The following is a 24,307-nucleotide window of genomic DNA, read 5'->3' as shown; positions in this document are numbered from 1 at the left end:
ACCTATATTCTGAGCCATCATTATTTTGTTATACATTTTATACGTATGTCCCATCCGCACAATACCACCAGTCAGTGTATATGTCACAGGCATCTCGTTGAATCTCCTTTTTGTTGAATTACTAGCGCGTTTATTGGATGGCGCTATTCAATTGTATGACTAGGCCGAAGGTTGATAAGAGTACAAGCGTCACAAAACGTCCAACTAGTTATCGGATTTAAAATTTAGTCAGGTGGTGAATAAAACAAATATGGCGTCTAACAGCTGGCACAAAAAGCACCTGTATTGTTATTTTTTGCAAATACCTAAATTAGTTTTTAAGTGCGTTATTTGTGTTAAAATAGTAAGACAACATGGATTTACCTATTATTACGCCGCCGCGGCTACTTTCAAAGAAAAAAATGAGGTGAAACTAGATAATTATGAACAACAATATCAAGGTACTTACGTTTATTTTTTAGTTGTCTGGTCTGTCACCCTAACCAGATATTACAAAGTTGCTATACTGTATCCCATTCAACGACTTCGCTGAATGACGTTCAGTGAAGAACGTTACATTCAACGACTTCACGAGTTATCCTTTAGTCATACATGAATAGCGCCATCCAATGAACGCGCTAGTGATTCAACCAAAAAGGAGATTCAACCAGATGCCTGTGACATATACATAAAGGTATGTAGTATGTAAGTACTATGTAAATGGAACAAAAAATTTCCGTTTCGATTGGTTGATAAACTACCATATTTTTTTCTCCTTATTTAGCGAATCAGCCTCGAGTATTTTCAAATGATTTGAATGCCGTTTGCCCCTAATTATTGTTTAAAAAAATACAATATATGTAGTAGCTTTTTGAAAATTATCCTATCTTCAGTATTTAAGTCACTTTCCCTTCATGTAAATAAATAAAGCCCTCCCGAGTGGCACTCGACTGCTGAAAATGACATACGAATTAAGTACCATTCAATTGATGTCAACGCATGCAGGCCATTTTAATTCATATTTGCGTTTTTTTAAGAGATAAAATCGTCATCCCTGTTTGTAAACTTTATATACATTTTTATAATAGCCCTTCCTTGTTGAATTTTCATGATGATACCCTTTTTTCGACTGGAGTAATATAGTTAAGATTGGGTTGATAATCAGGCAGTCATGGTGGTTGTACTCATGGTAAAAATAAAATAATAATAAAATCGTGCCTTGTGTACTTGGTTGCATTGTGCCAGTACAATATACTAATCCCGAGAATGTAAGGGATCAGATTGGTTCTATTCTACTCTGATAGAGGTCGCGCCGCTTACATCCCTATGTATTAGTATTAGTTTCAGGTAAGTATCTTACCTCTGATATCAATATCTATTCATTTTAGTACAAAGGGTATGAGTTACTGTAGCTCTTTTAACATTATTATCTAGTGTTAGGTGTACATCTTAAATTAACTACACAAACGTAATCAGAACAGTCATAATAATTCAGTCTCACACAACCGCACCCACACTGCAAGAAACACAACGAATGGTCGAAAAAATACACTAAATTAAACAGCAGCTTATGCGGTGCTAGCTGAAAATATTAACATTACTTAAACAAAACACCACTTCGTAGAATAAAACAAAACTAAGTAGATGCGGCAAACTTTAACCCGAGGGTTTACCGCGCGGGCATCCTACCTCATGAAACTAAAGCCTTGACCTGGAATTCATATATGCGTAACTAAGCTAAAGCTAAAATTTGGCTCCTTGCCCTACCTAGTTAGTTTAGAACGAATTCTTTCGGACCGATAATCGAATCACTTTTAAAGCTACGGAAAGAACGAAAACAGGGGTGGCAAAATGAGGTTAATCTCACGGAAGCATTATGGTTTCAATTTATTTGCCTTTTCTGATGAATCCTCTGCATTAGGATGTTCATAAACTGTGAAATATTATTAAAAGGAAAACGATGAAAAAATTCTCACCTTTCCGGAACTTATCCGTGGTTTTTCTAGACTATAAATTTTGCATGGTTGTCAGTTTTTCAAGTACATACGACGCAGGCACATAAAGTAGTTTCCTATCTAACCGGGGCCCGTGCGTGCTGCCGGCCAATTGTATAAACAGCACTGCAACTTGCGCGGGGCATGCTTCCATTCAATGCGGCACTCTGTAGTACACACACACATACACAACACCACACATACCCCTTAAATGCGTGTTTCGATATTCTCGAGTCATGTAAGGGTATTAGATATACTATACTTACTTACATGTGTTAAATCTGTTTTTAGGGTCAAATATTTCCCAACGTAAAAACGGAACCTTTTTAAAGAACGTTCCGTCTATAATATATTTATAGAACCTTCCGTCTATCCGTCTATCTGTCACCTTTTATCCCAGTTAACGAGTTGAAATTTGGCCCGAATTAAATTCATTACTTGCTTACCATGTAACCAGCCCACAAATTTAAGTTTTTATTTTATTGGCTATTAAATACAAAATTATTGTGGGTGCACAAATTAAATTATCTGTAATGGTACGAAACACTTCGTGTGCGAGTCCGACTCGTACTTGGCCGGTGTTTTAGTATATAATTAATATCTTCTAATAGCTATAGTAGCCTGCAGCGCAAGTCTTAATGTTTAAGTGAACTTTTTGCAAACTTTCTCAGCGATAAAATCATGCACTAAGTACGTAATACCTACTTATGAAATAGTTTGTAAAGTGAAACATTTTGTTCGTTGTGCTAGAAGCTCATAAACTGAAAAATTCTAAATATAAACTAGAAATTCTAAGTTTGATTATTGATTAAGTAGTATTAGTTAAGTAGAGAAAAAAGTTCGTATTGCTTAGTAATGCTAAGACTGTTTTTTTTGTGTATATTCCAATATTTCCAACGTTACTTTAAATTATAAAGATAAATCATTTTGTATAATTGACAGCGTGTGTCATGTTAACAGCTAAACTCACTATTAGTTAACATAGCTAGCTATTTGATTACATTAACGAGCAGTAAAGTAATTAAATTACACCAATATACTTCCTGTTTGATCTGCTGTGAATTAGTTTAAATATGTTTCAGCGAGGAACATTTTGTATTCATTCACCTCTTACTGCTATTTCATATTGAAATAATAATTTCGTACAACATAAACACTTGAGTTTCTAAACCCTTACTCAAGAGACAGAGATGCATTTATGTATTGTTATCTACCTATTGCCAAATTTCTGTTAATTCCACCTCCTTTATATACTTACTTAAGTTGAATGTGTATGAATACGAGTATATTGAGCGTTAGGTTAGTTTAAGCGGTAATATCCGGTGTATTAGAGGGGCCATGAAATGTTTTTTGTAAGGAACGATGACGTATGTATGTTTGAAATATAGGTTAGCAAAACATGAAGGTGGATCTATCTTTACTTTTATTATATCAATTTAACGTAAATGTCAATTTCTCCAGCGAACTTGGCGCAATTTCAATAGTAAGACATCGTAGATTATATTTAATATGTCTGAGATTTGCGTAAAAATAGACGCTCTAAATTTATAACTTTTATTTCAGTTCCTGTTCGTATCTAATTAATTTAATTTGAACGTAAACTGACCAATAATAAATCATTGTTTACGTATGTGAGTAAGTCAGTCCATTTGTACACACGGAAGTGTGACGAAACATGAAGTAGCGAGCAAACTTATTAATTAATCGATGAAATACCACGCCGAAACCTAGGCTTTTCACCTCACATAAAAAATCGTATTGTATTGTCGCAATTCAGATATAATTTCATGTTTCAGAACCAATGCTTGCAAGAAACTATGAGTTTTAGCCATTGCGCTTAAGCAACGTAGATAAATCATGAAAAAAAGTTTAAATTACGTTGAAGTTACCAAACAAAGGAGGGCAGGTCGTTGGAGTGGTGCAATGTAGATACGAGCAGAGGCTACGAGACCAAGTGACTACAACAAGGAGAGTGTGACGATGAGTGAAGCCGGCAGCTCAGCCACCCCCCCCACACGTCGCCCAAACTTACAGCAGCTTACAACTAAACGCCAGAATATGTTCAACATCGCCGTTCAAACTCGCATTCAAAATAATTTGTTAACATTTCAAGTAATACAACGTCTGCATCGTAAGTTGTGCATTGCAATAAAAAGAACGGTAGAGACCACATGCCGATTCGTGGCGGGATCGAATTAGTGTAGGTAACGCGGGAAGCACTTGCGGCTATTCACTTGCCTCGTTGCGACAAGGCATCTCAGAGCGGGAGAGAGGACAGCGGGAGTGCGGAGCTGTGTGCGCGGGCCCGGGCAGACTGGCGTGCGGCCGCGGCGCCGCCTCCACGCTACTGCGGCACGCGGCGGCGGCGGCGGCGGCGGCGGCGCGACGCATCCCCGGCGGAGCGCCGACGCCGTTCCATCCCCTGCCCGCGCCGCACGCACGCACGCCGCGCCGCATTCTTGCGTAGCGCCCGCCCTCCGGCCCGAGACAACCGCCAAATCTGCACAAAGAGATCGACCACGAGCCGCCGCCGGCCAACTTGCTTCGTACCGAACTAAACTTTCAATTGACGCGTGTCACGTAAACTAAACACGGCCCGCTGATTTAGCGCCGAGCCGCTTTGGCGACAATCAATCATTTGTACAGATACGATAAAAGAGCTTTTATGACAAATATGATTGGGGTTAAGCGTGGCCCGCGGGTTCGCCGGGAGAGACATGAGCGAGCTGACAAGTTTTTGTTAGTAGGAAGTTCAGCTGATAGATTCGGTGTTGGAGGGAAGTTGGCGCGATGTGGTCGCGAGGCGGGCCCGCGCCGCGACGAGGACGGTATTAAAGGGATCGTCTCGGGTTCAGTCACGCAGTTTCTTCCAAGAACGAGATCTAATTGATTTCTGGAGAGATTTATTTCACATTTTCTGCCGCTTCGGATTTGATTAAATGGAAGGGTGGCTAAAGCATATTTTTCTCGGGTATTCGCCGATGTTTTTGATGAGGCACGATATTTTTGTGCAACAACATCAGTTTGTTGAGTTGATAATTTTATGTTTTAAATTGTAAACATTTTTTTTATTCTCTTAAACTATTGATAGGACTTAATTTTAGAGAGCATTGTTAGATCAATTTGTAAACATTCGCTTCTCACGACAAAGCTGCGGGTTCAAATCCCGTGACATGTACCATGTTACATACGTTGTTTGCTACAACATAAAACAAATATACATTTTAATTATATAATTAATTCTTTAAGCGATATGTATTTCTTGTAAACCAAATAAAAAGCATATATATCATCTAGGCAAAGGCGTGTGTAATAATACATCAATAAGGCTTAAGCTTTATTTTGCTCTACAAGATTTCGTAGCAAGTTTCGTAGCCTACTATGGCTACGGCGCGGCGTAGCAACCGAGTGTTTTTCTTATTTTATGTTTACGAATGATTTAAATAGTAAAGATGTAATATTTATTATAAACCAGTTTATCCAGGTCGCTTCGTTAAACGGTTTCGAAGAACTGCGCAATTTATCTTCCGTCTAAGTATAGGTATTGTTCTCCTCTCTGTTTTGTTTTAACTTTAACCTCTATGACAAAACGGATGAGATTCTCACGTCCATTCCACAGGATGGAATTTTATGAGTAAGATTCCCGTTTGCTTGTGACATTAAAAAAATCATAAATGTCAAGAACATTGTTGATCTGGCAACGGAAAATCACTGATACGGTTTCATCCTGTGAGATATAATAAGACGAGTCAAAGTACTCAATGCCAACAGCCAGTATAACTTTATAATGGTTATGTGCATTGTTTATTTGTGGATCGTATAGGGCCATATACAATACAGAATTCGGAAAACCTTTTAACAAAAGCCTAGTAGTAATATATTTCGTAGCATAGGGGCGTCAGTGTATGCATCGAGCCCACTCAATTGGAAACTTTGTGCACTGTGAATATCTAAACTGCTGTATTTTCTGTCGTATATTTCCTCGAAACTGAATTAGGTTAGCTTGATAGGTTCGGTTTGTTTCCCGCGGCAGCCAAAATAACAGAAACAAATTAGGACTGTCACTGTCTCCTATTTTACATTTAGAAATATAACCGACCGATCGTTGGCTGCACGCTGCAATGTATTTTAAAGTCTTTTGCAGGTTTTATTTAGATTAAGAGTATTGATTAAAATAGTCATGGGGAAGCTGTTTCGGCAGCAGATGTAAAGCCTAGTCAGAGACCTTCGGGCAGCTTGAAAACATTTGACAGTCGGGTTGATCAGTTACTCTCTCTCAGCACAAACTCGCTCGCTTCGTGTGGTCAGTACTACGAAACATGTTAGTAGAAGCCGTAAAGTATAATTTTAGCCCGAATTGCCCTCTTTAGTACCCAGGACAAAATGAATCATTTCAGATTATGTGCTGCCAACACTCTTACTGACAAACATATATTTTTTTAGAAATCAATTACCTATGTTCTAATATAATACGCTGAAGTTTTAATAGGTTATGGATAATATGTAGGAAAAACTTAAAAGGGCAATAACAGGGGACCAGAAACGTTCAAGGCTACAATGAAACCATTCAAAATATCAGCTAGAATCCGATTTAAGACGTAAGAAAGTGTTTATATTATATACGAGTATTAAACTAGGTAAAAATCGATACATCCATAGTCCATAGTACAAACGTTAATATTTTTGCAAAATGTTGGAAAATCTGTCGTAATAAAAACAAGGGAATACTTAACACTTTGTGATTGACTTTTCTTCAGGTCCAATAAGGGCCGTGTCCAGTCAAGCATGACGCAGCTACTTACATACAAAGGTCATGGGGCGGAATCTGAGTAAATTTTTAAATATTGAGGCAATTATCATATGTAGTATCAAATTGTATAGAAAAATCCACTTTTCGTTTTCTATAGTTATTAGATCGTAGAACCAAATTGGAACAAAAGTTGTTGACACTGTGGAAGTAAATGGAAAATGTATTTTGTTTTTACGCGCAAATATAATGTCATTTAAAAAACCTTCCTGAAATGGAGGAGGCCGATCTCTGTGAACTGGAACTGAGTGTATTGTAAGTGTCTGGTTGCTATTAAAACAATGGAAAATATATCACATCAAGATATTAATAGTCGACGAACACATTGTTCCGAAAGCTTTTGTTATTAATGAAAAAGCCTTTGGGTGTACCTTGTCGCGGTTACGTCACTGAATTGACCTTTGTCACTGCAGTGATGTAGACTGGGTATTCGCAGGTCGTTTCACTATAAGTGTGATCTGCACCCACGTCTATAAATCATCATCATCATCATCATCATCAGGTCCTAGGATCCCTAATCAGGGACATAATGGGCTCGAAGTGTAGATTTCCATTCTGACGTTTATAATATACGTAGTTGTTATTTATTTTTAATAAAGCTGATGATGTGTGAGGCATGACTTCATGAGGGCACCCCGGCATTACGTAGCATATTTCGTGCTAGCTCTAGCTAGCGCGGCGGCACTGGCGAGTTATGTCATGGCAGCCGTTAACCAAAAGATTTAGGTCAGTGGGGCTTGGGCGCCGGTATGTTAAATGTGATTGGGAGGAAGTGGGAAAGTTGTGAGATAACAAAGAGTGTTTGGTTTGGGGAGTGAGTGGCGGCGCTCAATGTCAAGTGTAATCGATCGCAATCTGTGCGTGCTTGAAGTCTGCATGGCAATGTCGATGGCGCTGGGCGCCGGCGGGGCGGCGGGGGGCGCGGGCGGCGGGGCGGGGGAGGGTATCAGCCTCGAGGTTGTTTCCCGTTTCGTCAGCTGAGCGGCCGGCGGCACCACCCTGTCTCAGCTCGACAACAGGCTCATTATGAGGATGAAAATACGAGCCGGCTCCTTTTTTAATCAGACCGTCTTCCATTCATTTTTGTGCATCGATGTGATTTAAAATACTTAGGTAAGTACTTATATTGAGTCTTTTAATATGATTTTAGTAGAGCTACTCGAAAAATTACATAGAAAAGCAGTAAAGTTTCCTTAATTAGGTAATATTATGATTATTTATTTTTTACTTCTTACTCATAAGAAAAATATACTTAGCAAATAGCAACGGTTTCCATTCTCCCTAGGCACCTAATCCAGTATTCTTAATTACATAGTTAAGTATCTACTTATTTAGTAACTTTATACTGATTTATACAAAACTATCTTCATAATAAAATAGCAAAGAAAACAAGACATAATAATTTTATTAATAAAACAGGGCTAGATCTTTAACAAACGGAAACCAATGGCGTAAATGCGTCATAAAGAATAAAAAAACTCCCGACACCTATGTTAAACGTCATTGCGAACAGTCACATAAAATGATAAACCTAATTTTACAGCAGACGAAAAACGTAAGAACACGTCGGCAAATTATAAATCAGTTGAACTCCACTATATCTGTCATTCGAGCCCGTTCACTATTTTCATAATTGTCCTTCGCAAGTGGGTAGTTCAGTGTTTCTAGTACAAAACTTATATATAGAGTGAGCCGAACTTCGTCTTTGATCCATCGGAAAGACGGCAACTAAAATATTTTTTCCATTGAGCAGTTTTTCAGCCATTCAGCCGGTCAAAGTTTTATAGGTCGCGGCGAAGCGACGCTGAGAAGGTTAAGATTTTCATTGCATCATGTTTTTATGTAAAAAAAAAGTTTGAAAAGCTTATAATTCAGTAAGAATAATTATTCTTGCGTACATTTGACCTTTACATAAATTAAGCTAACCTTCTTAAAAACTAGTAAGTAGCTACATTATTTACTTTGTACTCGTAACTGTATGTTCAGCTGCCACTAAAATTTAATTAGGGAACATTTCTTAGAGTCTAACCAGTAGCTCATGTGGTTTCATTTACCGGAACCAGACCGTGACATTCAAAACCTGTACACGCGTAGGTTTTGTACCTAACTATTGAAAGAGTCAATAAATTAATGCATAAATTGACTGAAAATAAACTTATCAAGCATTTTAAGTTCAAATGTTTGCTCATGTAAATTGGATCGATGTTGGTGTACAGTGAAATGAAAACAGTAATTAAATTGTTATTGCATAACAATTTGTCAGTAGATCGGTGGTGAAGTGGAAGCTAATTTAAACTAGGGGTTCAGCGGAAGCACTCAGAGTGGCGCGAGACAAAGAAAGTAGTTATGGGCCGATAGCTGCCGATGAAGGTACAATTTATCCATAATTCTCACTATAACTTCTTCCACAGACTAGTTTATGTAGGTTCTTGCCTTATTATTACCTTCGTCGGTTTAAGTTATTTTAACTTTGTGTACCACAAATTTACATGCTGACTGATGTTCAGCCAAAATTGGACAGTAAAAATAATAATAGAGATGATGGGAAAATATCTAGTACTACCTACATTGGTAACAGTTGAGGTTAGCCAAGGTTTAAGTATCCCCTAAGTTACAGGCTCTGCCTAGTTTAGGGGTTACTACCCCATATATTTCTACTGTAGACTCTCTGCCATTGTACCTATATACCTACTGTTTGTACATTAATTGTAACTGTGTTCTTTTTGGCAAATAAACTTATTATTATTATTATTATTATTAAGGTTGGCCCAGCGTCGAAATGAGGTATTAATCCATATTAGCTAGCTTTGATTCAGTATTTTGGTAACAACATATTCCATAAGAGTCTATCTTTACACCAGAAATATGAAACAATTTATCAGGTAGATATACCCCCAGTGGAATCTACAATATGTACATACAAACAAACAAGTTTAATTCTCAAAGTGCTGTGACACAGGACTGTGCACTTACAAATGGTAGGAAGAGCTAGTATGTATTAGAAACTGAATTCCCGAAGGAATCCTGCTCCCTGTCGTTAATTTCGGCACGGACAAAGTATTAGTGGCTGCTCGGAGGGCAAACAAATTGGATTCTACTCAGCCACTCAACGGTGGCATAAATTTAATAACAGGAACGTGATTTACAACTAACGTCTAGAATATTACCTATTATCTAATAGTTAAATTTTATTGCAAAATTACTTTGAATGCTTTAAAATAACATAAAATTTTAGTAATAACAACTTATGTTATGAGAGTGCACCTAAGTATCTCTATAAGACGAATCAACTGTAAGTTAATCTCATTTGACGCTAATCTCACCAAGCTGACAAACACCAAAAACGCTAACAATAATAAAATACCTATTTCTACTCGAATAACACGAAGAAATATTTTCAAGTCAAAGCGCGGTCACGACACGAGTTATCGAAACCTCTAGAACGAAATATCTGCCGCCATTTTCTATGACAAAGCATTCTTCGGGTGCATAAGAGAATAGGGATGCAAGCTGTTTGATAGCTGGTCGTTTTGCGTCTGATCTGAGTAAGTGCAATAGTTGTCGATTGTGAAACTGGGGACTATCAATGTCGTGGATGCATCAATTAGAGCAGTTATAATAGGAGATTATGGTTGTAGACCTACATCGTCAGCGTACTTATACTCGAAAAACACTCAGTAACCTTTGACTAGCTTTTAATGTGTTACAGTCGTGTGCGTGTATGTATATACACGTATGTTTTATATGCATAGAGGTAGGTACATTTACGCAAACCTATAACCCGTTTTCTTGATTTCCTAGTCCCGTTTTAATTTCGATTGTTATTAGTACAAACCCAACTCTTCCCATACATTATTCAATAGCGAATAATCGTGGCGCCAGAGATAGATAAATATTTTATTAAGTGTTTACTTATCACGCCCAACTTCTATTAGCTTACGAAAATAGGCAAAACTCGTACTAATTCTGAAACAAATTTGAGCCGCCGCCGGCGAATTTGGAATTAACATGAAAATAACTTTCATTAAAACATGACTGCAAAAATATTTAGCTTGTTGCGCAGTGCAGTGCTTCTTGTAGTTTTAGTGCTGAAGTTAGTTATATCTAAAGCCGTGGTTCCTTCTTATGATACGTTCTACGATTATTTTCACACCTGAAGCATTTACTACTACCTACTTTATAATAATCCGACTCCAAGCTGGAGATCCTGTAATATGGGTATCGGACAGCTGATAATACATCCGCACGCATACATAGTTACAAATTTATTTTTAATATAAGGGAGTCATCACATCCGTAAAATCTGCGTAACTGTTGACAGTTGACGGTGTTAAAATTATTTACCACCAATATATATGCTTTTAGTTTTGTTAAAAACATAATATCGCGAGGTCGGCGTAGGTATTACAAACCGTGATAAAGTAGCCAGCTAAAAACTACTATCATTGTATTTCCGAAAATATACAATAAGTAGTTATTTAAATCATAGTATACTTAATACATAGACAGTTAAATACAAGAGAAACAAAAATGAAAAAAAAAAATACATTGATGAAATTATGATGCAGCCACGGCGATGGTAGAAACCAGTAGGTAGCTTTCATCAAAAAGGAATACATATAAAATTAAGTTAAATAGAGGTATCGGTAGGTCTCAATATCAAAAATATGTCTCTACTAGGTAAATATTAAATTTCAGTACTTTGATGTTCTTTGAAGGTACCTTTAAATTTATTAGATTGACTTGTAACATGGAATCAATTAGTATTCAATAAACCTATTAAATTTATTTTCCACTGCTCGTTTTCAATGTTGTTTGAAATATACCAATTTAACGAGGTACTATTAATAACCTAGTTATTAGCCGGTAAGTATCAATTTATACGTAGGTATGTAATATCAATATAGCTATTAATTAATATCTTAGTACCTATGTACTATTTGGCTAACATTTAAATGTAGCTGACATTGTCAAAGTTCCAATTAGTAACTGAACATAAATAAAATACAAATTGAACTTTTATAAAACGCGTAAGATGAGACGCGCGGCTTGCTAGCAGATCTCTTTGGAGACCAAATGTAGGCGGGTCACAATTTTTCTTATAAATTGTAAATTATTTTTGGGTAAAGAGCAGCGTGTAAAATTCTCCCTCTTATACAGTTATTTATTCATCGACGGCGTCGCAGACACTAACGCAATGCGGTAGCAACGGAAATATTGTTCCGAATTGAAACTACTCACCGTAAGGTGAAGCCATATTTGCACTTTTCCTAGTGAATACAAATTAATACGACGATCAGACTCTATATTCTACCGCTGGACGAAAAGAGGGGTGTTATATCATTGAAGTGTGTATTTGAGCCAATTCAATCTGTGAAAACCATGTAACTTCAAAATCGGTAATCATTTCAACGTAATAATTTATGTTATATTATTAATGGTGGTCACTATTAGCCACTGTTACATGAAAATTTATTAACCTATCAAAACCTACGTATCTATTTGTCAGGTGCTCAGTTCAGCGAACAGGAGGGAATCCCACGCTATGCTTGCCCGTTTGTGGTCTCCACTCAGCCCAATGGGGATCGGTTAATCTGCAGATATGGTTGGAACATTGTCACAACACCTTATAGATTTTAAGGTTATTTTGATTATCATATGTAGTTAGTAGTTACCACATACATTGACTACGTTACAAAGCCGTTACTCTTCTCCCAAGTAGAGGTATTTTAATTTAGTTCTTTAAAAGCTATATTTAGATTTTAAACGGAATTTGTTCAAGTTCTAAAAAGTTGGCAATTTTAATCACTTTCAATCTGCCCTTGCTATGATGTTAAAAAGTACAGAGACAAGGATATTGATAACTTAACGGTATTGATTTTTCCACTTTGTTGGAAACAATTAATATTGCTCTCAAAGCGACAGTGGAGACACAATAGCCCGTTATTTACAGAAATAAAACGGGATATTAAAGTGCTGTATGCATTTATAGTACTGCCACTGTATTAGGTAACTATCATTTATGTAGTATTACATATTTTTAAGAAATTCGGTAGATATCATAATTTTTGGCTAACTGAACTTTTAAAAGAAGCAGCAAGGGTTTGTTTGTTTGTGTATTTTTAAGTGGACACGCGTAGAAACTTAAAATGAATTTTAATAATATAATATAGCAGCTGATACGTCATTGTGTAAAAAAATATAATGTCGGGAGTCAGTCTTTCTCTACAATATAATATTAGTCATCATACTATCAGATCATAGTATATAATAATAACGACCTTATACAGTCAATAGGGTCCCAAAAGCAGATTGTTCATGTAGAAATACTGACTTCAATTTAAAAAACATGATGCGCCCCATGCTTCTTCTTGGTTTTAGTGATTACTACGGCGGCCTAGGAAAATCTAGCTATCAGGGCACAACTGAGATTTTTGGTTAATGACGAGTGCATCCGTTTTGTTCACACACGCAGTTTGGTACTCGGATAAGCCCGCCCCCATATATCTGACGAGTTCGCTTGATTCCTGCAATACTAGTTCCATTTCTTTGTTCTCATAATTCACCTCAAAAAGTCCAGTTACCAAAACACAATCACCGAGTTTAAAATCTGTGGTGCTATGTTGAATTCGTACCAACAAAAGTCATATTCCGTAGGCGACGGCAGCGTTTCAGCCGCGCATATCGTGTTTCAACCCCTTTACTGGTTTTTGGACCGACGACTGAAATGCACGATAGTAATCGATACGCTGAAGGCCTATACCTCCATTAATAATAATCATTAGCCACGTTTCGACTCGCAAAGTACGAACATATAACATGCCCACGGGTTTCATAACTACGGCGAGTGGCGCTCCACTGGTTGTTGTGTTAATTGTATGTTTTGTCGTCGTTATCATTAACATTTCAATACGAGTACAATACACTTTGTTGGCACCAAAAAACATAATTACAACACAAGGACTCAAAAATAAAACGGTAAAAAATACGGCCGACAACCTTTGGATGGAAGAGAGTGAGTTTAAAAGGGGATTGAGTTTGATTTAGGGTAGTTTTGGTGCAATGATAGTGTACAGACTTGCCGTATATCAGTATCCAACCAATTCATTCATTCAATCATTTTCAGAAATCTTTTTTCAGGAGACAGGATAAATAAATTATTGTAAAGGTTTATAGTAACGGTAATAAACTCGCGAGCAATGAAAAAGATACACCTGCGATTTCCTTTGTGATAATGATAAACATAATTACTGAAAGTGACAGTATGACTTTTATCCCACAGGTAAGTACCTAGCCATTATCCAGACATTGTGAAAGAGGCTCTAAGCATTAAAAAGTAATTAAAATTGATGCTTATTGTATAGGTACTTTGATATAAAGTTATACATACAGTCAGTTGTAAAAGTCGTTATACAGAACCTAAGTTTGTTATGAAACATTTTTTTTTTTTTTTTTTTATATCAGCGTATTAAAAAAACTCGTAGCATACCAAAGTAAGATTTCCAATAGATTCCACAGATTGCGCCTATTGTTTGACATTGTTCTGCCGGGTATTGAAAGAAACAATCGTCCCTTTATTTTGATAGTGAATTGCTTTTATTATTTTGATTATTTCAACATCTGTTTGCCTAGCTTTTGGATTTTATGGCTCAAAAGGAAATACGTATGTTCTGTGACACATAAAGCTCCAATAATGGAAATCAAATATTAGCCTCAGGCATAAACTAGGTAGTTACGTTTCGTTAACTTTGAGCTATAGAGAAAACATTTCTCATTTTTGTGTCTCAAAGGGAGATATCAAATTTATTTCGTTTGCATTCTGTCTGTTGCCTTAAAATGAAACGATAAACCTCTGGTTGATTGGCATGGGAATGTATATTTGCAGTAGCATTTTTCGAGGTTTGTTTATAATTTTGTGTGAAATTGCTGGGAAGTCATGAGTCGATTGGGGCTCAACGGAAATGTCGCGTGCTGCGAGCGGTGAACTGCGGATGTGGCGCCTGCTTGTCACTCTTCCGATCTCTGTACGCCTGGTAACTGTTACAGCGGATTGTCGATTAATTGTGATATTTGGATAGTTAAACGAACTTTTTCGCCTTTATTTTTATAAATGTACTTTTGTGTAAGTCTCTCAAGTTGAAACTTTGAAATTAAAACATCACAACTTTTAATGATCTCTCTTTTAGGCAAATTGTAATAAGTATTGTGTGTGTGAAATGGTCATTAAGTAAATAGTCCTTCACCTCCTCGTCATTTAACTGGTACACTGGTATTTTATCATATTAACGACCAACGTGGTGGCTTCTAGTCTAGATATTTTATTCGACTTCGAATCCATCGGCTTCTAATATTCGTCACGGTCACGGTACCAACTGAGGTCACAGCCGTATGTTAGCCAGTGGCCCCAATAAATTGATGCCTTCAGCGTCTAAATTGCGACAATACGGGGCAGTTAAATTGATATCCGGTAATATATTATGCATTGGAGTCTACCAGGGGGGTCACTACAGAAATCGAACGAACGAGAGCTGTCATGCAATTGGTACGCTTCATACAACTAAGTCGTAATTAATAACTTAAAAGCTTAGTAAAATCGGAACTGCTGCGGTAAAGACGACTCTATCTCGCGTCGCGTCGTGCCTTTCCCTCGCTCTTTCCCATTGAACAACTGCGAGTGGAAAGGCGCGACGCGACGGCGTATCGTGGTCATGTGCGGGAGGCCTTAAGTGTACCGATTGCGTTATAGCTGTCGTTTGTTCGTTCAATTTCTGTGGTGACCCCCCAGTCGAGTGGTCACAGTGCTGTTGACGCCACGCGTCGCCATCGATCACTGCTCAAGCTCTGTTTGCCGTCAAAGACCTAGTAATGATGACCTCCTAATTATGCGTCAGCACAGGTCACTGTGTATTGTAATTATAAGCCTGTATCGTTTAATTAAAACGCGGGAATTAGTCTAGCGACGTATGGGTATCAGGTAGAACCAGGTAATTAAATATAATTATATGGAAATAGCGTAAAATTATCTGTCAAAAAAATTTAATTAAGTAGTACTAACTTAATACGCATGATGATAGATACATTTTCATGAAAATGATATCATAGAAATGTCTTGGAGTAATAATTTAGAGACACTTAAATTGGATTACCTATGGAGAACTAAGAGGTAAAACGTAGTAGGTACTTAATAATGAACCTATATATTATACAAAAAGAAAAATTGTAGGTCCCAGATGATATTTGTAAGTTGATATTTGACTGGCATCTATAAGTAGAACGCTTGAAACATGAAATGTTGATCCAGCCTGAAGGTAGATTACAATTTTGTAATATTTTACCTTTGTTTGATGTAACGAGACGAATGAAAGACTTAAAATATCTCGGGGTAAAAGGAAAAATAAATGAAATACTTACTCAAGTATGTTTTTTATATCATAATCTAAAAACTTGAAATGTTATACAGGATGTTAAAAAGAGGGTTCCGCAATAGGAGAACTTCGTATGTTTATATTTAAATTATGAGAGACGGTTTAAGTATCGTACAGAGTACCTACCTAAATTCTTTTAAAACTGCAATTATATAGACTTATTAAATAACCGTACCTTATGCTGCAACAAAATGTCCTCTCGGATGAAGGCACTTACCTGAAAAAAAGGTTAAAACATATAAATCCCTGAAAGATATTAAATTATTTCCGAAACATGAATTAAAGGCAGCGGGGAATGGTTGAAAGGTTGTTAAAATCAATTCTGAAACGGGACAGCACCGACCCGCAATTTCAGTACATGTTACTTTGTTTCAGCACTGTTATAACAGTGGTTATTGTCGGTTGCAGCAGAAAATTATTATTGTTAAGGTAATATCGGATTATGTTTCATCGCCAACGAATATTGCAACTGTAAACTTCAAATATCAAAAGTTAACAGACATTAATTAATAATAAATATAGGACGAATGTAAAATTTTCATGTAATTATATCTTCTTAAATGATGGATTCTTTTACACTTATTTCACATCTGTCCTTGCTAAAAAATGTGGTATACATTATGGGTCACGTGCATTTTGATCATCTTCTTAGTAACTTGAATTTTTTAATAATCTTAATTAGCAGTAGGTACTAGGTACACAACGCAGCCATAAAAAACAAAATATTAATTAATGTACAATATCAAAATCATGCAATGCGCCAGATGGCATCCATCAGCGATCAACCATGTTATTCGATAGCTGCTTATTATGCACAAAACACAAACGCAGTAAATAGGGCAATTTCTCAGTAATAATGAACATCTTATAATAACACAAAGCATTCGTAGGCATTTTGATGTCAAAAAGACAAACTAGGACAAAAAGAGCGCAAAGCAATTCAAGCAAATTTCGCTTGGTTGTGCTGACGTCACTAAAGTTGACCTACGTAACATACGGATAATAAGGTCGATACCGGCTTTCAGGACGAATACTGCAGTGGGGACATCTAGGGGGGAGTAGCTGCAGTAATAAACAAGACGCGGGTCATCTATCGGGGAAATCTGAATACCATGCGAAGTTTCAACTAAATAAAACACAATTCATACAAGTGCTGCCATCTAGAAGGTGGAGGCAAAATCAGAAGCTGTGTTCGACAGAAAGCTGGGCGGAAATTGTTACTGAAATTGTGGGCGTGCACTCTAGGTACAAAATAATTCCAACGCTGGTAGTATGGTGGCGCTGTTTTATGGTGGCGCTGAAATTTCTCCCCTGAAAATGATGGAATGCGGATACTGGGTATGAAATAGTTCCACCACTGGTTGTATGGTGGCGCTGCTTTATTTGTGTTCGACAAACAGTTGCTAGATAGTTTGTAATTTCTTCCCTGAAAATGTTGGCATGCGGATACAGGGTATGAAATAGTTCCACCACTGGTTGTATGGTGGCGCTGCTTTATTTGTGTTCGCAAAAGCGTTGAGCTGAAATTTCTACCCTGTGTGAAAAAATGTGGGCGTGCAGGCAGACTCTAGGTAGGAAATAGTTCCAACACTAGTTGTATGGTATCGCTGTTTTGTCTGTGTTCGAGAAAAGCGTTGCGCTGAAATTTCTCCCCTGAAAATGTTGCATGCGGATACTTCGTTTGAAATAGTTCCACCACTGGTTGTATGGTGGCGCTGCTTTATTTGTGTTCGACAAAAGCGACACGCTGAATTTTCCCCCGGAAAATGTGGGCATGCAGATACTGAGTATGAAATAGTTTCAACAGTGGTTGTATGGTGGCGCTGTTTTATTCGTGAAAAATGTTTCAGAGCAAGTCAATTCAAGTGCTGATGAGCAGCGGGAAAATATTACAGCAGAAAAGTTCATGGAAATGCATGTAGGTGGCGGTTATCATACTAAAAGTAGATGGCGCTGCGAATAATAATATAGGAACGGTGTAGATCATTTTGCTTGCAAAAGTGAAAAGTAGCGCTAGGTTGCAGACAAAATACAACAAAGACTGAAAAGTTGAAAGAAATTCATGTAGGTGGCGCTGGTTTATAGTCGCATATAAATTCGCATTTTAAAATAATAACATGCAATCTTATCTAAGATTACAAATATAACATCATATTTAAGTTATTATACAAGTATTGAGAAGATTCGCCTGCCAGGACTAAATATTGGATCGGATCTTATGCTACAGAATTTGAAACCTACTTAAGTATACCTATTCTTTGAAATAAATAAAAAAATCGGCATTCGGACGCTCGTACGTCATTAACTACTCCTTATTGTTCTGTCTTAAAAATATTAAGATTGAAATAAAATAATACCAATTTCTTAGGTATTTCAGTATTTCAGTCTTTATTTTAACAAATTACGTATTTATTTTTTCTATATAATTTTATCTGGTGACTGAATGGTATTGCTGATAACATCAGCAAAGTTGCAGGGAACCCTAAAAGTTGGCGTTAACAAAGGAAGATAGAAGGATGATGATGATAATGGAATTCTAGCTATTTTGTTTGAAGTAGGTATGTAGGTAGGTACATTTTAGCATTCTCGGATTTGATGAGCCGAATATTACAAATATTTTCTTAGCTGAAAATTTGTTATAATTGTTTCTTAGTATTATCATTATTATTTTTTTATCATACCCTGCCAAGTCGCAAACAGGAATTCGAAATTACAAAATAATACAAATTGTAAATCAATTAATATTGATAGAACTTTTAACACAATAATTCCATATTGAATTGATTTGAAAGATTTGGTTTTGAGATTTTAGTGTAAATAAGATACTCACAGGGTGTAGTCTTATTTTTTCAGTTATTATCATTCTTGTATCGGTTGCACGTTCGTTAAACAACTTTTAATTAACTGAGTAGTTCAAATTGTCAGTTTCGTTGCGGTACTTAGCATATTATACTAGTACGTGTCCACTCACATATTTGGCAGTCTCCCAAACACAGCCAAAAAGAGTAAGTACAGTTTGTTGGAGGTAAAAAGCTTTGGAATTTAGTGCCATGGTAAAATGGTTTTTACATTTTTATAGTTCCTGGCAAATACGCTTCGGCTTACATGTAAAGTGCGAGCTGTCGAATTTTGTCACGTAGACATACAATCCATTAAAAGGGAGGCATCGAATAAAATTGTCGGACTGTGGTATAACTAACTAAACTTTATGTTTGTCTAATGATACGCAAATTTCGTGACAGTGACGTCATAGATTTACTTGCTACGAACAATGGTAGCGAGTCGCAATTACGGGACATACTTTATTGGGAACACTGTTCGAAGCTACGAATAGACAAAACCGGAGGTAGATCTTTCACATTTTCATGAAAGCTGTACCGATAACTTAAAAGAAACTGCCGAAAAGTGGAGATATATTGGGCACACTGTTCGAACCAATGACTAATTTTTTACTGTTTTAATAGGCTTGATTTACAATTTTTTAGGTTATAATTAAAATTTAATATTTAATTATTTATCTCATTTTACAACAATAAAAGAAAATAAAACTAACGAGGCTTAGATATTAAGTGAATAAACCGCCCCGAGACATAACTGAGGAAAATGTGCCCATGATGCTAGCAGCATTACCTCGCTGCACAGCCAGGGATATTCTCTGCATCAGGTATGCCCCAGAGCGGTTGTCGTAGCCTCGACTCCTCAAGCGGTGACCGATCGCCCTAATGACTAATTACTTCTTTGGAATTTAAGTCCAATGTATACCATTATCGCTCTGCTCTTATGGTAAAGGAAAACATCGCGAGGAAACCTGTAAATCTAGATTTAGAACCCACCAACCCGCACTTGGCCAGCGTGGTGGACTAGGCCTAAAAAACCCTTCCTTCATTGGAAGGAGACCCGTGTCCCAACAGTGGGGACGTAATGGGTCGTGGTAAACCCGGAATGGACTAGCGAGGTGGGAAATAGTCGAGCTTAGGAAGAAAAGAAAGGTATGCAGTTTAGACCTTGGGGATATGCACAAAGCTTCGATTCGAGAGTGCCTGGTGCAGGTACTTACACACCCACAGATAATCGAATAGAAGTGTGGAAATTTGACGAAATGTTCTTATTGAAAACCAGAAATATCAGTGAAGTGATACTGACATTGTGGTATGCTGTGTTGTGGCATGTAGACCTTTGTGAACACTCAATAAATGGCAGGGAGGTAAAGGCGAAATTGGAAAACGCTTCACGTCTAGTGGCTTCCTTCTCGAAGGTGAAAACCACTTGTCTACAACTTTGTAGCAGTATGGAATTAGAAGTAAATAATCTTCAAATCAAAAGTTTATAATACCTGAGAACAATATCAGATAAAAATTTGAGAGGGGTTAGTTTCTGTCATTGAACTCTACCATGTTATATAGGAATCAGAAGATAATGTTTAGTAATTCTTCAATCACAGATTTCCACCAAAATTCACGAATTTCGACACGAAGTTTAACTTATGTAAGTATGTACCTATATATTGAAAATACCAATAGTTTCATTACACATATTGAATTTGCATCTAGAAATAATTTGGGCTTCAAGAACTATTTCCATAAACGTATACGGCTACCAGAATTTCTAATATTACGCTGGATGGTACTAAGTACAATATTATTGCAAAATTCTCAAATCAAGCGCAAGTTATGTAATATAATATTCTATGTACGTATGGCATACCTATCTGCCTTCCCAGAATTTATAGGTTTAATTATAATAGGTATAATCAATACAATATAATTATAATACAGGGTGTTGCAAAAAGGGTATACTAAGCCGAAACCTGCATGTGCAGCATGGTATATCTAAGCCCGAAACTGAAATCAAAATTTCAAAATTTGCGAAAAAAAAACATTCTCCATAGTAAAAAGTCACGTGACCAACAAAGTTTTTATGGAAAATGAATTTATTTTTTGAATAGAATGATAAAGAATTACAAATTATCGAGTAAAATTAATAAAGTGTAGTTTTCAGGTTGTAACAATTAATTTACTATCAATGGTAGGTTATGTAAAATGTTCATCAAAGGTTGCTCAAATTTACAAAATGATTTGACTCTTTTGTATCAATAAAGAAATAACTAGCTTTTCTGACAAGTTGGACTACTCTCTAAAAAGTTTTATTTTCCCGTGGAAATGTTGGGATACAAAATAGTGTGTAAGTATACATATTAATTCAAGCTGCCGCAGCTTCCTACATATGAATTTTCATAAAAAACTCGTACACTAAATAATTATTTGCACCCCTCACTACATGCACTATACATACATAAAACGCATCCATTTGAAATCAAACCTAATTGATTCTGTAAATCCAGTGCGAGCATCGAGTATGATGTTTCAATTCATTAGTACCGTATCGGGATTAATTCTGTTACTCTCCAATTTATTACAATGATATCGTTTTACATTACAAAGTGCATACTGTATACGTTACGTATATTAGTGAGGAATACTAGATATAATTATCATTTTCCGCCTCATAAGTATTGTGAAAATGGAATAAGAAAACAGTGTACGGTGGTCGGTCCCGCCGTGTCCCACGCTACGCTTGCATGTTGTGATTAGATAACTTGTGGTTAATTAGAAAAAAAACACACACAAAACAAAATAAACACGCACTCACGCCTTGTACTAATGTACTCCCTTGCGGGGTAGGCAGAGGTGCATTGCTGCACCCACTTTTCGCCAGAGTGTTATGTTAGTCCCAATGTAATAGGGGGCGGGCCTATTGCCATTTTACGGGCACATCCAAGACCCGAGAACAAATATCTGTGTTTAAACAAATATCTGCCCCAGCCGGGAATCGAACCCGGGACCAACGGCTCAGTAGTCAGGGTCACTAACCACTACGCCATTCGGTCGTCTACTTAGAACTTAAGTTCACTATTTTCACCTCTACCCATCAAGTCCACACTGCTGGGCACGGGTCTCCTTCCAATGTACGAAGGGTTTAGGCCTAGTCCACCACGAGGGCCTAGTGCATGTTGGTGGACACTAACACAAGCAAGCTTGTGCTGAGAGAGTAGTCGGGTAAGTGGTCAACATGACTGTTAGTGTCAGATGTTTTCAAGCTGCCAGAAGGCCTACGCTTTACGACTGCTGCATACAGGCACCAGACCCACGGTTTAACGTGCCATCACATTGCTTGACCGTGCTATGTGTTGCTTAATAATTAGTTGAATGCTATCAAAGTTGCTTCTTTTTGGTCTGGACAAATATAAAAAATCGCATTTCACTGACACGAAAGAAGAAGAAGAATAATTAGTTTCGATCACTGCAGCTGGCTCGACTATGGATGCTTACTTCTTAATTCCATGCATAGCTAGACATAATCAAGTGAGAAACTGTTCCTTACAATTAATATGAAAGTAATGAGTCTCACTCACCCGCCACCTCCGCCGGCCGTGTTGGTGGCCAGGATCATCTGCATGTCTCCGAGGTCGCAACAGTCCTGCCCCAACCATTCGTCGCACAATCATTTCACTTTTACACCTACTTCTTTGCACATGTCGTAGTAACTGAGGGATTGGCTTGGCTTCGGGTCCATCGCTGGAATGTCGGGATGGTTTGCTTACGGTCTTTTTGGTTCGGGGTTCTTGGTAGGAGAGGGTGGTAGGTTTGGGGAGAATCTTCAGCTCGAAAGTTAACGAATTACTTAATTAAAAAAGTAAAGTTCACGGAACAATTCCAGTGTTTTCTTCCAATAGTCCTACTATATTGGAATTTAGAGTACACTCTTATCACACATATTTTGAAGAGTTTATTATTGACCGAAAAAATAGAAAAATAATCTACTCCGTTATGGAAAGGCTCGGTCAACAGGAAAAGATTATGGCAAGACCATTTCTAATTTGAGCTTTAATAGCTTAAATATTATTGTTTCTTCTGCTTGGGCCGGACAATACCCCCCTTTTGTTCCATTCAAATAAGCTATAATAGGCTTAACTGTAAAAGCCTCTTTTTTCTATATTTTCTCAATTTATTTTTGTAAGTAATACAAAATAACCTTTCCGGTTTACGTATTATTTATAATAGAGAACACTCGTAGTTAAAAGGAAAAGTTGTTGTTTATTTGCAGAGGAATAATCTTTTATCTAGTTTCTTGTAATGATGGTCCGTATTTTTCCAATTTAAATTTTAAAATATTCTGATAGGGAATAATTCCGTTGGAATACAGAACCTTAATAATATTATTTGCATTGAAAATCGTTCCAATATCACTTTAATTAGGCAAAGTCAGAAAACGGATAGGAGGGTGAAAGCGGGTACCGGGTACTTGCCAGTGAAGTAAGTGGTTCCATTTATTCATTTTCGTTTCCGATTGAAAAAGATAAAAGCATGCTAGAAGGTATTTGCATTATTAGTATCAAGGGTAATTGGTAGGTAATCTGTTTATTAGATTTCAAATACATTGCATAATAATATTATTATTGAATCAATGAAACAAACGTATACCGCTGTTGGTGCTTCAATAAATCCGACCTGCAGACAAACTTTGCTGAAGCCACAGAACAAGCTATAAAATCAATGCACAAAGCTTGTACGTTTAAGCTTCCATGTATTTAAATATTCCGCTTAAGCTCCAATGGGGCAAAGTGCAAGCTTCATCTTCTCATAAAATATTCAATTATAATCCTTTACCAATACCCAGAACCAAACACTCTGTATTTAGGTGTTGAAGCTTTGTATTTCCAAGTTAATTTCTAAATGGAGTTGTAATCACAAGCTTATTTTAATTAGAATTATAACGAGAATAATCATTAATAAATTAAATCACATAAGATTAAAATCACAGTATAAAAACACCCATAATGTTTTTGTTACCGAAAAACATGACTCGTTTCGCGCACTAAGCACCCGCACCTTCACAAGAACAATATTCACCCCCCACGGTATTTCAGCCCCAGAATCGGATTTCACGCCGGGTTATAAACATGTATTCGCCATAGTCTCGGTTTCACTGGCAAGATTCGGCAGATATGGCTCGTTGTCAACGCGGCACCAGCAGTTGGCATGGCCCCGCGCAGGAAGTTCACTCTACCTTCAGAATAAACTAACGATCGGTAGAAGTTATGC

General features: G+C 37.0%; 1 protein-coding gene across 5 annotated transcripts in view; it reads right to left on the bottom strand.

The window, feature by feature from the left end:
* LOC119694813 (potassium voltage-gated channel protein Shaker) overlaps positions 1-24,307 on the bottom strand; it is a 191,064-nt gene that overhangs the window by 97,769 nt on the left and 68,988 nt on the right. The window contains exon 1 of one of the 5 annotated variants that reach the window (XM_048632839.1): positions 22,618-22,780. The exons of the other annotated variants lie outside the window; for them this stretch is intronic. Within the exon in view, the coding sequence (XP_048488796.1) occupies positions 22,618-22,661 (44 nt within the window). The 5' untranslated portion in view covers positions 22,662-22,780. Of the gene's footprint in view, positions 1-22,617; positions 22,781-24,307 lie in introns of those variants that run through there. 5 annotated transcript variants of the gene reach the window in all.

This window comes from Plutella xylostella, chromosome Z (genome assembly GCF_932276165.1).
Source record: "Plutella xylostella chromosome Z, ilPluXylo3.1, whole genome shotgun sequence".
NCBI classification, from domain to species: domain Eukaryota; kingdom Metazoa; phylum Arthropoda; class Insecta; order Lepidoptera; family Plutellidae; genus Plutella; species Plutella xylostella.
The sequence above is the reverse complement of the archived record's forward strand: the minus strand, read 5'-3'. Positions and strand labels throughout refer to the sequence as shown.